Source organism: Suricata suricatta, chromosome 2, assembly GCF_006229205.1.
Source record: "Suricata suricatta isolate VVHF042 chromosome 2, meerkat_22Aug2017_6uvM2_HiC, whole genome shotgun sequence".
Lineage (NCBI taxonomy): Eukaryota > Metazoa > Chordata > Mammalia > Carnivora > Herpestidae > Suricata > Suricata suricatta.
The window spans coordinates 65,549,960-65,564,549 of NC_043701.1; the positions used below are offsets into that span (position 1 = coordinate 65,549,960).

General features: G+C 35.3%; 1 protein-coding gene across 1 annotated transcript in view; it reads left to right on the plus strand.

Annotated features, from left to right (window-relative positions):
- RSBN1L (round spermatid basic protein 1 like) overlaps positions 1 to 14,590 on the plus strand; it is a 71,237-nt gene that overhangs the window by 39,921 nt on the left and 16,726 nt on the right. Inside the window, exon 3 of the mRNA XM_029927930.1 lies at positions 4,511 to 5,151. Coding sequence (XP_029783790.1) covers positions 4,511 to 5,151 — 641 coding nt within the window. The remainder of the gene's footprint in view (positions 1 to 4,510; positions 5,152 to 14,590) is intronic.

The following is a 14,590-nucleotide window of genomic DNA, read 5'->3' on the forward strand; positions in this document are numbered from 1 at the left end:
TACCTGTCACAACACAGCATTTTATATACTGTTAAGTGAAACTACAATACAATCTAAGTTTATTTTGGGAGTGTTTGCTGTATAATTGGACTTAATGAAATGTTTAGAGGTGCAGTAGGCATGACTTTGAGTAGATAATGCATTTCACATGTTTTTGTAACACATGAAATTAATGACATTATATAAAACTTTAAAAATCCATCTAGTGAATGCAAAAATCTATCTAGTGAATGTTTGTGCCTCAGTTTGTAAAGAATGCATGTTACCTATGTCCGTCAGAGGTCCCCAGCACTACCTACCCCCAGGTTTGATGATTTGTTAAGAGAACTCATAGGACTCTAGCATAGAGATGTATTCATGGCTGTCATTTACCGTAGTGGAGGATACAAAGTAAAGTCACTAGAGAGAAAAGGCATATGGGGTAATGTCTGGAGGAAATCAGGCCCAAGCTTCTAAGAGTACTTTCCAAGTGGAATCACACAGGATACACTTAATTCGTTAAGCAGTGAATTGTGATAACACATGTGAACTGTTGTCTATTCAGAAAACTCATTGGAGACTCAGTGCCCAGGGTTTCTATTGGGGGTTAGTTACATAGGCACCTTACCGCAATTCCAGGCTCCCAAAAGGAAAAGGTGTCAACATAAAACAGTGTTTGCACATAAAATTTAGGTACAGTGAGCCACTCTTACCAAGCAATTGTGAAAACATTCCCAAAGGACAAGTTTCTCAGAGTCCAGTCCAGGGCCACCCTGTAAGCAGGCCTTTCTAAGACAAGCAGTCTTAGCCATGTTATGTTGACTGTCTTGTGCATACTGTGCTCGTGTTAGTGTTTAATTACAGAGTACGTTTTCTTGGGAATTTAATACCTTGATGCTCATTATGAGACTCTCTTAACTAATTTCTTACTATTTTGCATTTTTCAGTTTCTAGCTGTTTAATACCGTAACTGTTTTCATCCATCCTTGTGAACAGAAAATAGATTGTTGTGTGTCTAATTCCTATCAAAGTAACATGTATTCTAATGGCTGGATATTTTCTGTTTTACTTTTTAAACGTGTGTCAGGTATAAATGTAATAGGATGTGAAGCTTATATTTTTACTCAAATTAAATTATTTTGGCAACCCATTTAATTTTACATGTATTTTCCATTTAGTTACTGTAGTTAGTTAGGCCTTTTAAACCTAAAGTTCTGTTTTTGGTGTTTGCTTCAGCAATATATATATGAAGTTATCTTTTTGTTTTTGTTTTAAGTGGGTTCTACGCCCACTGTGGAGCCCACTTCCGGGCTTGAACTCAGAATCCTGAGATCAAGACCTGAGCTGGGAACAGGAGACAGACACTTAACTGACTAAAACCATCCAGATGCCCCTTAAGAATTTTTTTAGAAAAAAAAAAATTAAGTTTTTTTAATTCACTGCTGTCTTTTTTCCTTGACACATTTGGATTTTGCTTACATATATAAACCTCATTTATCTTTCATGCTGATTAGCTCCCTGTTTAAATACTTTTCATTATTAATTTTGTTCTTAAAATATTAACTCGAATCTAATGTTTTGATAGTTCATTCCTGGGTATCAAGTATGAATTTAATATATTTATTTACTTACATATAGACTTTAGAGAATTAACACTTTGCAATTTATGACTTTACAAACCTATGTTATCAGTAATGTTGAAAGATTTTTTTTTTGCTTTACATAATTACACCAATTTGACCTTCACTGTATATTTATGAATTTTTAGAAGTGATGAATTTTTAGAAGTTAACATTAAACTAGCCTTTATAGAATTGCTATCAACTTAAGAGAATTTTTATGTTTGTTGTTCCCAAGATTAGGATTTAGTGGTATTTATACTGTGGAAAACTTTGGCTGAAAGAGGGACAAAGAAAAACCCCACAGACTGCAGTTAGTTTATTGGTGAGAGAAATCTCTTTATTTATGGATTTATTTAAATATTCATCTGTAGCAATGTATTGAATGTCATGAAGAATACAATGGGGGAAAGTATCACGTGACTTTGAATTCATACAAAAGTTATTTGTTTCACTCATAGAGTATGTGGAAGGACATATAATACACAGGTATCCTGTGATTAAAAAAATGATTTTATATGAATTTATTTATTTTAAAGTTCTTATTTATTTATTTTGAGAGAGAGAGTGAGCTGAGGAGAGGCAGAGAGAGAATCCGAAGCAGGCTCCACACTGCACAAAGCCTGATGTGGGGCTTGAACTCACGAGCCATTAAAATCATGACTTAAGCTGAAACCTAACCAGGTGCTTGAGCCACCCACGTGCCCCTGTATGAATTTAGAATGAAATGATTCCAGTTCCAACTAGAGATGAAGGAAAGCAAAATGAAGGAAATGACATGAGTTGTCTTTAAGAAAGAAGTCAGGAGTGCTGAGTAGGACAAGGGTTATTTTCAGAAGAGGAAATGTCTTTGCAAGTAGTAGAAAGATAATACAGGCTTAAGTGTTTTTAAAAGAAATTGTAAGTAGTGCAGATTGACTAGAGAATGAAGTACTTGAGAGCACTGCCTTTTTTTTTTAATTGAAAAAAATTTTTTAAATTTTGAGACAGTACATGCTTGCAAGCAAACAGGGAAGGGGCAGAGAAAGAGGGAGCGGGAGAGAGAATCCCAAGCAGGCTCCATGCTCTTTCCAAAGAGCCCAACGCAGGGCTTGATCTCACAAACTGAGAGAGATCATGACCTCAGCTGAAATCAAGAGTCGGATGCTTACCAACTGAACCGTCCAGTCGTCCTGAGAGCATTGTCTTTGGATTCAGTACTGAAGAGGTTGTATTTTATTTGGTAGGCATTAAGAATCCTTGAAAGCAGTTTACTTAAAGGATGAATATGACCCAACAATATATAAAATTTATAGAAAGATTAATATGACTCCAAGATTCAGGATGAGAGACAGTCATGAGGCTTTTAAACCAAAAATTAATAAGGAAGTAATATCAAGGAAGCAAAAAATCAAGGATGAACTGGATAATCCTGTTAAAGCTTAGATCAAAAAAGAATGAATGGAATCATTGGATTTGATACTTGAACATTCTGGGAAAGTAAATTTGAGTAGACTGGAAGCAGACCTAGAATTTAAGGGCTAAGAATGATAAGGTAATAAACGGAAGGCCCTCAGTGTAGATGGTTGTTTTGAGAAGTCTGGTCAAAAGAAGAGGATAGTGAACTGTTTTTTGTAGGGTTTTTGGAGTAGGCAGGACTTTTTGAAAAGTAGGTAGGACCTCTCACTGGAGACAGAAAGGAATGATAAAAGACCTATGTACATATGGAAAAATTTAGGTAAGGAAGCAGATTGGGAAGGTTTAATTTATAACAGGTTGTCTATAAAAGTGAAATAACAGGTAGAAACAGTGAATGCTTTCTCTTCTTAACTCTTACTATAATGGCTTTATTATCTTAGGAAGCATAACATATTTTTTAAGTTTATTTACTTATTTTTGAGAAAAAGAAAAGAGCATGAGCAGGGAAGGGAAGAGAATTGGGCTCAGTCTCGGGACTGTGAGATCATGACCTAACCATATATCAAGAGTCCAGCACTTAACCTACTGAGCCACCCAGGTGCCCCAGTATAATATTTTCTTGTGAAGATGTTTACTTTCTCTGGTTTTCCTTACTGTGCTGAAATAAATATATTGGGATAATATTTATGTTTAAGTGTACACTCAGTATATAGCTGTATAGCCTCTGTGCATCACTCTTGTATTTTTTGAAGTTCTAAATTTCTTGGCCCAGAATCTACCTGACTTTAGTACAGAAGTTTATTAATATATAAGGGTATAATGCCCTAAATCTTTTAATTTTTTATTCATCTTTTTACTAGTACATGGGTATCATTTATTCATAGAACATGTGAAATTATTCTAATTTTGTCATTTCGTTTATGCTTCCTTCTTGGGTCTTTGGGAACTTTGCAAAATCTAGTGGACCTCTAAAATAGTCCATTATAGATGCAAGAATAGTTTAGTAAGGCGGAAATATGGTAAAAAACTAAGGAATTGCTGTGTTGCTATTAATACACTGCAAGTAGTTCTCTCCCTTTGTGATTTATAAGTTTTGACACCTATATGCAATTTTTGATGATATATATCAGTGTGAAATATCTGGTGGATGTTATTCATACTGACCTCAGTTCAGCTCCTATTTATGATTTTTTACATTTGAATTTGAAGATTATGTTTTCTAGAACAGCCAGGAATGTCTGCTACATGTCAGAATGGTAGCATGTGCTATAGGTATACATATGTCTTAAGCCTTCCTGTGTGTGTGTGTGTGTGTGTGTGTGTGTGTGTGTGTATGTGTGTGTGTGTGTGTGTAGAAGGAAAGAGATTGATTATATTATGTTTTTCAATACTGTATGAAACAAGTTCCAGATATAAACCCAAGTCTGAGTAAACTTTGCTTATTTATTGTAAAATAGTTCCTTAAGCATGAATTTTAAGTAAAATCTGGAATTAAAAATTTTTTTTCTCAACAGGTGGGAAGGAAAAACCAAAAGCAAATGCAGAAGACTTACAAATTAAAAAAGTAAAGAAGAAAAAGAAAAAGAAACACAAAGAGAATGAAAAACGGAAGCGTCCAAAAATGTATAGTAAATCTATTCAAACCATCTGCTCAGGATTGCTATCTGATGTTGAAGATCAAGAAGCCAAAGGCATCCTAAATGATAACGTAAAGGATTACAGTGGAAAAAATTTGGATACCAAGAACTGTGATTCGAAAATTCCAGAAAACAATGAGTTTCCATTTGTCTCATTAAAGGAGCCACGGGTTCAGAATAACCTCAAAAGGTTGGACACTTTGGAGTTCAAACAGCTCATTCATATTGAGCACCAGCCTAATGGAGGCGCATCTGTTATCCACGCCTACAGTAATGAACTCTCCCACCTGTCTCCTGTGGAGATGGAGAGGTTTGCCGAAGAGTTTGTGGGTCTCGTGTTCAGTGAAAATGAAAACTCTGCAGCTTTCTATGTAATGGGTATTGTTCATGGGGCAGCTACTTATTTACCTGACTTTTTAGACTACTTTTCGTTTAATTTTCCTAATTCACCAGTGAAAATGGAGATATTAGGAAAGAAGGATATAGAGACAACAACTATGTCCAATTTTCATGCTCAGGTAAGAGGTTTTTAGGGATTTTTTTTTTTTAACTCTTAGTTATATGTTTTAGACAAGTTTCTGGTTTTTTTTTTTTTGCTATAGGTTTGAAATAAAAAGGTAAGAATATAATGACAACTCTTGGGACTATTAAGAATAAATTACCTTCTGGATGTGCAGTTAAGAGTTTAAATTTCAGGGGCGCCTGGGTGGCTCAGTCGGTTGAGTGTCCGACTTCAGCTCAGGTCATGATCTCACGTTTGTGGGTTTGAGCCCCGCGTCTGGCTCTGTGCTGACAGCTAGCTCAGAGCCTGGAGCCTGCTTCGGATTCTTTGTCTCCCTCTCTCTCTGCCCCTGCCCGCCCATGCTCTGTCTCTGTCTCAAAAAGAAATAAAACTTAAAAAGAAAAATTAAAAAAAAAAAAAAAGAGTTTAAATTTCAGATTCTGGGTTGCCTGGGTGGCTAAGTCAGTAGAGTGTCTCACTCTTGATTTCATCTTGGGTCATGATTCCAGGATTGTGGGATTGAATCCTGCATCAGGCTCTCTGCTGAGCACAGAGCCTGCTTAAGATTCTGTCTCTCTCTCTCTCTGCCTCTCTTCCCCTTTCGTGCTCACTTGTTCTCTCAAAAAAAAAAAGTAATATAAAAAAGTTAATTTCAGATCCTACTTAATTTCTTTTTCTTAGAGATAATGAAATAAGATTCTGTTTTCCTGTTTTTTGCAAGGATGTATCTTGAAAATGAAAGAAATGCAATGAATGTAGCCATGTATTTTCCAGTCCTCACAGCAGTACTCTTACCTAAGATCACATAAACTGATCTTTTTGTTTTATACATTAAATGTGCTTACCATAGTAGGTGCTGAGTAAATGCTGACTGTTAAATATATTGTAGTACAATGGAATCTATTAATTCTGCAATTATGTGAGAAAATTAGTGTATCAATGCATTTATTGAGCTAATTTCCTTTTCCTGCCCTTCTCTATGATATAGAATATACATGAATTTAGAAAGTAGAGGTATCACTTCTCGACCTTTTGGCTAAGATCAAGTGTAGAAACAGAGGCAGAATCAAATCCACTGGCTTGAAAGTAAATGTGACCATTGCTGGGGCACCTGGGTGGCTCAGTTAGGTGAGCATCTGATTCTTGATTTCGTCTCAGGTCATGATCTCACAGTTTGTGGAATCAAGCCGCACATCAGGCTCTGTGCTGACAGTGAGGAGCCTGCTTGGGATTCTCTCTATCTCCCTCTCTCTCTGCCCCTCCCCCTGCAGGCACATGATCTCTCTCGCTCTCGCTCTCAAAATAAACATTAAAAAAAAAAGGCCATTGCCATTTGTCACCCGTTCTCAGATTAGGGACTGCTTAGGCCAGGAGATAGCCAATTTTCATATTTATGGGTGTTAAAGTTCCCAGTTTTCTAAGTAATTGTAAGTAATTGACATCTTTCTAGTTTGGAAAGAAGGAAAAAAGTGAAAAAAGTCCCAGAGAGATCTTAGGGATCGTCTGTTGCAACCTTTCTCACCTTACAGATAAGCAAACAAACATAGATAGGAGTAATTTTCTATTTTAAGGTAGGTAGCAGTGCCAGGAGTAGAACACAATCTCCTTAATCTTCATCCAGAACTGTTTTACTTATTCTGAGTATATTTCTTTTCTTAATATGTGTTTAAGTTATAGTCCACCTTAAGTGATACTGTGGATGTCCAGTAACATTCACATATACCAAGCCTCCTTTGCCTATTGTATGCTTGGTATATATTCTGTAATATACAGTAGTCTGGAAAGTACAGTAGTGCTTAAAGTTTTAATATACCGGGGGGGTATTCCTTAGTGTGACATGTTTGAGAATCAGAATTTAAATATTCTTTTAGAGCTGAAAGGGAGCTATAGAGCATCTATTATTAGCTCTGTCATTTTATAGAATTCTGGAATGGTTAGTAACTTGTCTGAGATTACACCTCCGTCTAGTGTTGGAACTAGACTGACATTTGGTAATAGTATCTAGTATTTATTGACTAAGTAGTAGATACTATTACTTGTTCTTTGCCAAGAACTTCTCTGAACACATATGTAATAACTCATTTAAGCCTTATTATAATCTAGTTTTAGAAACAGGGAGAGAAGAAATAACTTGTCCTTTAGTACTAGATCATTCATTTGTCATTTATTATATGTCTGAGTGTCAGGTTTTATGCTAGGCCTCTTGACTTCCAATCCACTTATTTTCATTATATCACAGACTTTCTTGCTGCTGTGCTATACAAGTTTATTTCAGTAAATCTTTTAAATGTAATACATTTGCTTTTCAAATAGCTCTCAAATACATTTGCTTTGAAATTAGGAATTTTTTGTTAAACAAGAATTTTTAGGTTTAGTGTAAAACATTACTGTAAAACATCATACTATACATTAGAAATATATAGCTTGATGAATCTTTACTAAACACACCTCTGATTTTAAAAAGTAGAATATTACTAGTAGCCAGAGCTTTCTCCAAACCCCCATTTGTTATTACTTTGCATCCCCCCATCAGTACATACACAAACACCCAGGTAACTACTTCCTGACTTTAAATATCACAGATAAATTTTGCCTGTTTTTGAACTTTTTTGTAATAGAATGGGATAGTATGTGCATTTGTGTGTGTGGCTTCCTACCTTTTATAATTATGTTTGTGAGATTTATCCATCTTGTGTGTAACAGCAATTTATTTTTTAATTGCGGTATGGTATTCTCTTGTATGAACATACCACAATTTATTTGCTCTGTTTACTATGGATGAATATTGAGTTGTTTCCAGTTCATGGCTATTACAGTAGGGGTTCTATGAATATTTTTGTACATGTGTTATGGTGAGCAGATGTATTTGTTTTTATTGGCTATGTATATAAAATTAGAATTTCAGGATCAAAAAGTATGCAGATATTCAGCTTTACTGGATTCTGCAGGTTTTCCAGAGTCATTGTACCAATGTACATTCCCACCAGCAGGTTCAAGGTCTTTGGCTACACTTAGTAATATCTGTCTCTATTGTTGTAGCCATTCTGGTGGCTGTGTAGTAGTATCTTACTGTGGTTTTAATATGCATTTCCATGATGACTAAGGAAGTCACATTCCTTTTTCTATAATTATTATCCAATTGGATGTTCTCTTTTTAAAACTAACTCTCTACTCTTTTGCACGTTTTCCTATTGGCTTTTTTTTTTTCTAATTGAGTTGTTGGAGTTCTTAATATATTGTGGATAGGATAAGAATCTTGTCAATTATATATATTGCAGATACATCCTCTCACTTGGTGGCTTGCCTTTTTACTCTTAAGATTGTTTTGATGACTAGAAGGTCTTAAGTTTAATGTAATCTAATTTATAAGGGTTTTTTTTCTTCCATTTATAATTAGTGCTTTTTGTGTCCTGCTTAAGAAATCTTCGCCTACCCCAGGTCATTAAGGTATTCCTTGAAATTTTCTTCTGGAAACTTTTATTGTTTTATCTTTTGCATTTAAATTTACAGTTCTTTTGGAATCACTTTTTATAATATGAGGCAAACATGTTTTTTCATGTAGGTACTCAATCAATCACATTTGATCATTTATCAAAAAGGCACCCATTCCACATTATATTGCAGTGTTCTCTTAGCCATGAATCAGCTGAATCATATAGTGTGCATTTCTGGGCTCTAATTTCCTTACTCTCTTTGTCTTAGTTGTCATAAGTTTATAATAAATCTTGATATCTGATAGAGTGAGTACTAATTTTGCTGTTCTTCAGGATTTTCTTGGTTCTTTAATTTCCGTATAAACTCTATAGTTAGCTTGTCAGATTCCATAAAAAAATCTGTTGAGGATATTGATTGGGATTACATTGAAGTTGTAATTAAGTTTGGGTAGAATTTATGTTTTATAATTTTGAAACTTTCAGTCTTTGGTCATGGTATTTTCCTTCATTAGTCTTTTATTTTCTCTCAATAATATTTTTTGTTTTTCATCCTACAGATCTTATATATCTTTTGAGATTCATTCCTAGGTATTTGAGGACTTCATTTTATTGATCACTGTTTTTGAGAACTTGGAAGCTCTGAGTGCCTCTTACAATATGACATTAATACTCATCTTGAGAAACTGAAAATGTATCTTGTACCTTATTTCTCTTTCAGCATCCTTCTTCCCCTTAACCTATGGCATTATTGTGCAGCATGCTTATTTATTAGTAGAATCATATAGTGAAGCTATATATTTTGGTGACATCAAATGAATTAGCCTACCTACTGTCATATAAATTTGTCTTCACCAAAAGAATTGGCTGAGATAACATTAACTGGACCAATGCATTTTAGTATTCTACGGGAGGAAGGAAAGGAGGTGTCAGTATTGGAATGTAGTTTCACTTAACATCAATCATAGCAAAGACAGGGTATGAGAGACAAAGCCAAATTCATGTTCTAGTTTGATGACTTGATCATGACCTCTCATTAACTAAGTTCAATAGGTTAGGTTTAGTAGAACTGATACAGTTGAGAGATAATGCTTTTGACAGAGTGGAGGAAAGCATATCTGTAGAGAAGTTTTGAATTTAAAAATTTTGCAATTCAGTAACTGTCCTTTAATTCCCCATTCTACAGTATTATAATACTGTACTCTGTGCAAGTATTGAAGCTTAAAACGTAAATAAAACCCTATCAATTTCAACTTAAAATAGGTCCTCATATGCCCAAGTTTAGATCAGACCCAAAGAATTAATACCACCAGCAGGATTGCTATATATTATGACATAAAATTGTTATTGCAGCTGTTAATAGTGTAGCCTCATGGTCCTGACTACCAGTGGCTTGTGGAACCCAAACTAAGTCCATCTTCATGAGACTAGTTTGTTTCCATCCCTCACTCCCTTTCCTCCCTCCCTTCTTTATTTTTTTCTTTTTCCCTCATTAAAATCTGAGCAACCAAAATTCATTTGTCCTCAATTCTGTGGAAACTAAAAGATGACAAATTATGTAACCATTCCTATGATCTTTATAGTGTTTATCTTTGTAATATTATTCTGTAGTTTTCACAAAAACTCATTTTTTACACCTCTTCAGGCTTTATCCTTAAAATGTATTAATTTGAAATTTTTTGTGTATATGTGTACACACATATAGTAGAGGATTGAGATATCCCTCTGTCTTTCCGTTCTTTTGGTTTTAGAATTCTTCTTATTTGTTATTATGTTTTCCATCTTCATCTGTATCCTTGCAGGTTGCCTGAAAAATTTAAAAGCTATGTGGATTATATGTTGTTTTAATAGGTCAGGTCAGGTCATTTCAGTAATGTGGCTCTGAGGTTAGTGATATAATGTCAGTCAAAGTTTATGATTAAAGTCTATTTGAGAACAGAAAAATATATACATAGATTTTTGTTGTAAGTTCATAACCTAACTATGTCATCAGTTTTTTTGCTGCAGCAAACAAAACCTTCAAAACATAATGGCTTAATGTTCTTTGGGCTGTCTGGAGAGTTCTTAAGGTCTCTGTCAGGTTAGCTGGGGCTGAGTGGCTTCATTCACATGTCTGGTGATTGGCAGGTCAGTTGGTCTTAGGAGCTCTTGCTTGTATGTCCGGTGGTTGGTGGAGTGTCAGTTGGAGTGATGATCACATTTCTTTCAACATGTAGCAGGTTAGCCTGGGCTCATATACATGGTGGTAGGTGCAGGACCCCACGGAGCAGAAGGAGGGAATCCCTAGTGCACAAGCCTCTGCTTCTGTTGTGTTTGCTGATGTCCATTGGCCAAAGGAAGTGAAATACCAAACCTAGATTCAATTTGTCATGATAGGACTGATGCAGTCACGTTGCTTAGAAGTGAGCATACAGGGGCGCCTGGATGGCTCAGCCAGTTAAGCGTCTGACATTGGCTCAGGTCATGATCTCAAGGTTTGTGACAGTTCGGAGCCTGGAACCTGCTTCGGATTCTTTGTCTTCCTCTCTCTCTGCCCCTCTCCCACTTGCACTCTGTCTCTCTCTCTCAAAAATAAACATAAAAAAAAGTTAAAAACAAAACTGAGAATTTTTGGCGGACATTTGCAGTCTCCACATTTGTCCTCTTTTTCCTGCCATCTCCATTTTGTTCAAATATTCATTTGATAATTGGGAGACAGGAAGGCAAGTAAGACAGGAGTTTTACCTGTCAAGGTATAAATGAGATTTCTTTCTTGTCACTCAGTATTTAATGTGCACATATTCTGAACCCTTAGTTGGAGCTCTGAGAATACAAAAACTGGAGCACTTGTCCTCTAACTTCCCTTTCCCCTCCAAACTCTGAATCCTGTTTTTTATTTCATCTTGGTTCTAAGTTGTTTGTATCAAATAACTTAGGTCACAGTGTTAACTCATGATTAAATAGCTGATATCTTAATAGTGAAACACTTATTATATCTGATCTGTTAAGTTTTGTCCCTCGGCAGAATGAGACAGTTAACATTTGTTGGCTTCTTGCTGGGGTCGTTCACTGTTTTAGGCCAGTAGAAAAGATTTGATAGGCCATCTTTGAACCATTGGCGGCATTTATATTAAATTTTACTTTTGACCATTTGTGCCTGCCACATCTTCCTTGAATACTTAGGAGCTGATCTATGCAAAACCTTGGCAGATGTTCTAAATGAGAAAGGGCCCTTTTCCCTTTACTGTACTATTTTAAAAGTGAATAATAACATTTTTATCCTTATTTTAGTTGAAGTTACATGTATATTTTAGAAATAGAATGTTGACTAAATGTCATCATTTACCTGTTAGATTTTGATTTGAAAGTATATGCCAGATGTGATGGAGAATGGCTCCCCCTTGTGGCGTACTCATTTATGCTAGATTTTAGATTTGCCTTAATAAGAATGTGATGAGCTAACTTTTTTTTTTTTTAATGTTTGTTTATTTTTGAGAGACAGCATGAGCAGAGAGAGAAGGACACACAGAATCTGAAGCAGGCTCCAGGCTCTGAGCTGTCAGCACAGAGCCCAATGCAGGGCTCAAACTCATGAACCACGAGATCATGACCTGAGCCGAAGTCGGCCGCTTAACCAACTGAGCCGTCCAAGCGCCCCCAATATTTTTTTTTCAATAAGACTTTCCCTCTCCTTCCCCTCCCCAAACACCCAGCAGAATTGACAGCCTTTTCTGAACTCACCTCCTCAATTTTTGGTTCTGATAACTATCCTGTTTTTGTGTTTTCTTCAGGTTGATGCTGATACTAGCTAGCTGTAATCATCTGTAAATGTTTCTATTTATTATGGCTTACTATTATTCTGTGGAACCTTTACTTTCCCAGGATGTTGATAGGTATGCTAAAACAGCTGTGAGAAAAACAGGTTTTGAAGTCAGAATAGGTTTGTGTAATGCTGGGTCAAATAAGTTATGTTTACCGTGAGACCTCTCGGAAATGCTGATAGTCCATGTGTGTGTAAACCTTCCACATGGAAGAGGTTCCCAAATTTATTGGACATATAGAGTCCTCTTATCAGGGCCTGGCATATCAGGAAACATATTTTAGTAAATAGCAAGTTGTTTCAAGTGAGTCATACTTCATGTTTTTAAAATTATTTATTACCATATTTGCTTCTTCCCTTGTAACAATTTTTATACCTAAAATAAAACAATTTTGAGTCTTAGAGATTTATTTTTGGCAGTGATTTTCTTTGTCTGAAAAACTACTTTTTTCTTTTTGTAGCAGGCTGATCTCAGACTCCTTAGGTCTTCTTTGTGTTCGTTTATTTTAAAGATACTTTTCATGAGGAATAATGAATAGGATTTCATTTTAAACATGATTTAATTTATCAGTTCATTTCTTGTTAACCAGAACTTCTTAGATTTTGTTATTGACACTTAAATAGGCATTGGGTATAAGAAGTCTCCTATTCCTGCTTTTTCTTTCCCTTTCTAACATTTATAAAGAATTTATGAGGGGAAAGGTAAACATGCCATGATGACAGTGGTTAGGTTTTTGAGGGGTGGTGAAGGCAGCTATAGGGAGGAGATTTAGATTAAAGATATTTCATCTGATTCTAACAGGCACTATTTAAATATGAATTTAACTATTTAAATATAAGCAAAAGTATTACTTGTCTCTTATTGTGTTGTCTTTTGAAAGAGCATATGTAAATTGAGAGGAAAAATATGTGTGCTCTTTGTAAAAATGGATTTTTCTTTTAGGAAGCATATAGGATATGTTCTAAAGCAGTGACGCGTTTTGATATTTTCTAGTAAATTTTTTAACTGCATCAGAAAAGTGATGGCTTGAGTGTTGTTTAATGAAGTGAATCAAAGCAAATAAAATAATCTCCTGTCCAGTCTCATCTGGACATGATGTTTTCCAGATAGGTGATTTTTCTAGATAATGGAAGCCCATAGTTTTAGGTACCAAGATTTTAATGAAAATACCCTTTTTACTGAATATATGCAAAATAATTTAACTCTGTTTTCAGTCTAGGTTTGTCATTCTGATGCTTTAATACTGACAACCTAGTGGAGCTGCTAAAATGTATGCTTGCTCCGTGCCACCCTTCCCCTCTTCACATTTGTTATTTCTTATCCTTTATGATTTTTAATTAGGATTGTGCCTAATGTAGAAACATACATCAGAAGAGACCCTTTTATGAGTAATGATTTTATGGCATTTATTTTGGCTATCCAGAGATTCTTTAGACCCTTACCTGTTTCCTTGCCTCCCCCTCCCCCCACAACTTCCCTATAGTTGTAATAACATCTAGTTAACATCTAGATGATTTTTGGAGAATTGAGGTTTTTTATCTTATGATATTGTAGATTTAATTTCATTCCATGTAAGAGAGGATATTTGCTATATAGTATTGCAGTAAAATAGGTGACACCTAAATCAAGAGGTGCTTTTTTGTGAAAGGTATGTGGATTACATTCTTATATTTTGCTTTAACCACTTAAGTGCCATCTGTATATTTCACCAAGTGATACCTACTTGTTGAAAATGAATGTGTTGTTAAGTGTAATTTGGCATGTTTAAAACATTAAAATAGTGATTCTGACTGATGTAGTGTATGTTTGTCAATAAGATTGTTTCTTTCTGTGATTGTTTTATGTATTTGGGTGCTCCCAAATTTGGCGCATAGATATTTATAATTGTTAGCTCTTCCTGATGGAGAGGTCCTGTAATTATTATATAATGTCCTTCTTCATCTCTTGTTACTGCCTTTACTTTAAAGTCCAGTTTGTCTGATATAAGTATGGCTACTCCAGCTTTCTTTTGGCTTCCAGTCGCATGATAGATATTTCTCCATCCCTTTACTTTCAACCTGAAGGTGTCTTCTGGTCGAAAATGAGTCCCTTGTAGACAACAAATAGATGGGTTTTGTTTTTTTATCCATTCTGCTACCCTGTGTCGTTTGGTTGGAGCATTCAGTCCATTTACATTCAGTGTTATTATTGAGAAATGTGGGTTTAGAGTCATTGTGTTCTCCTT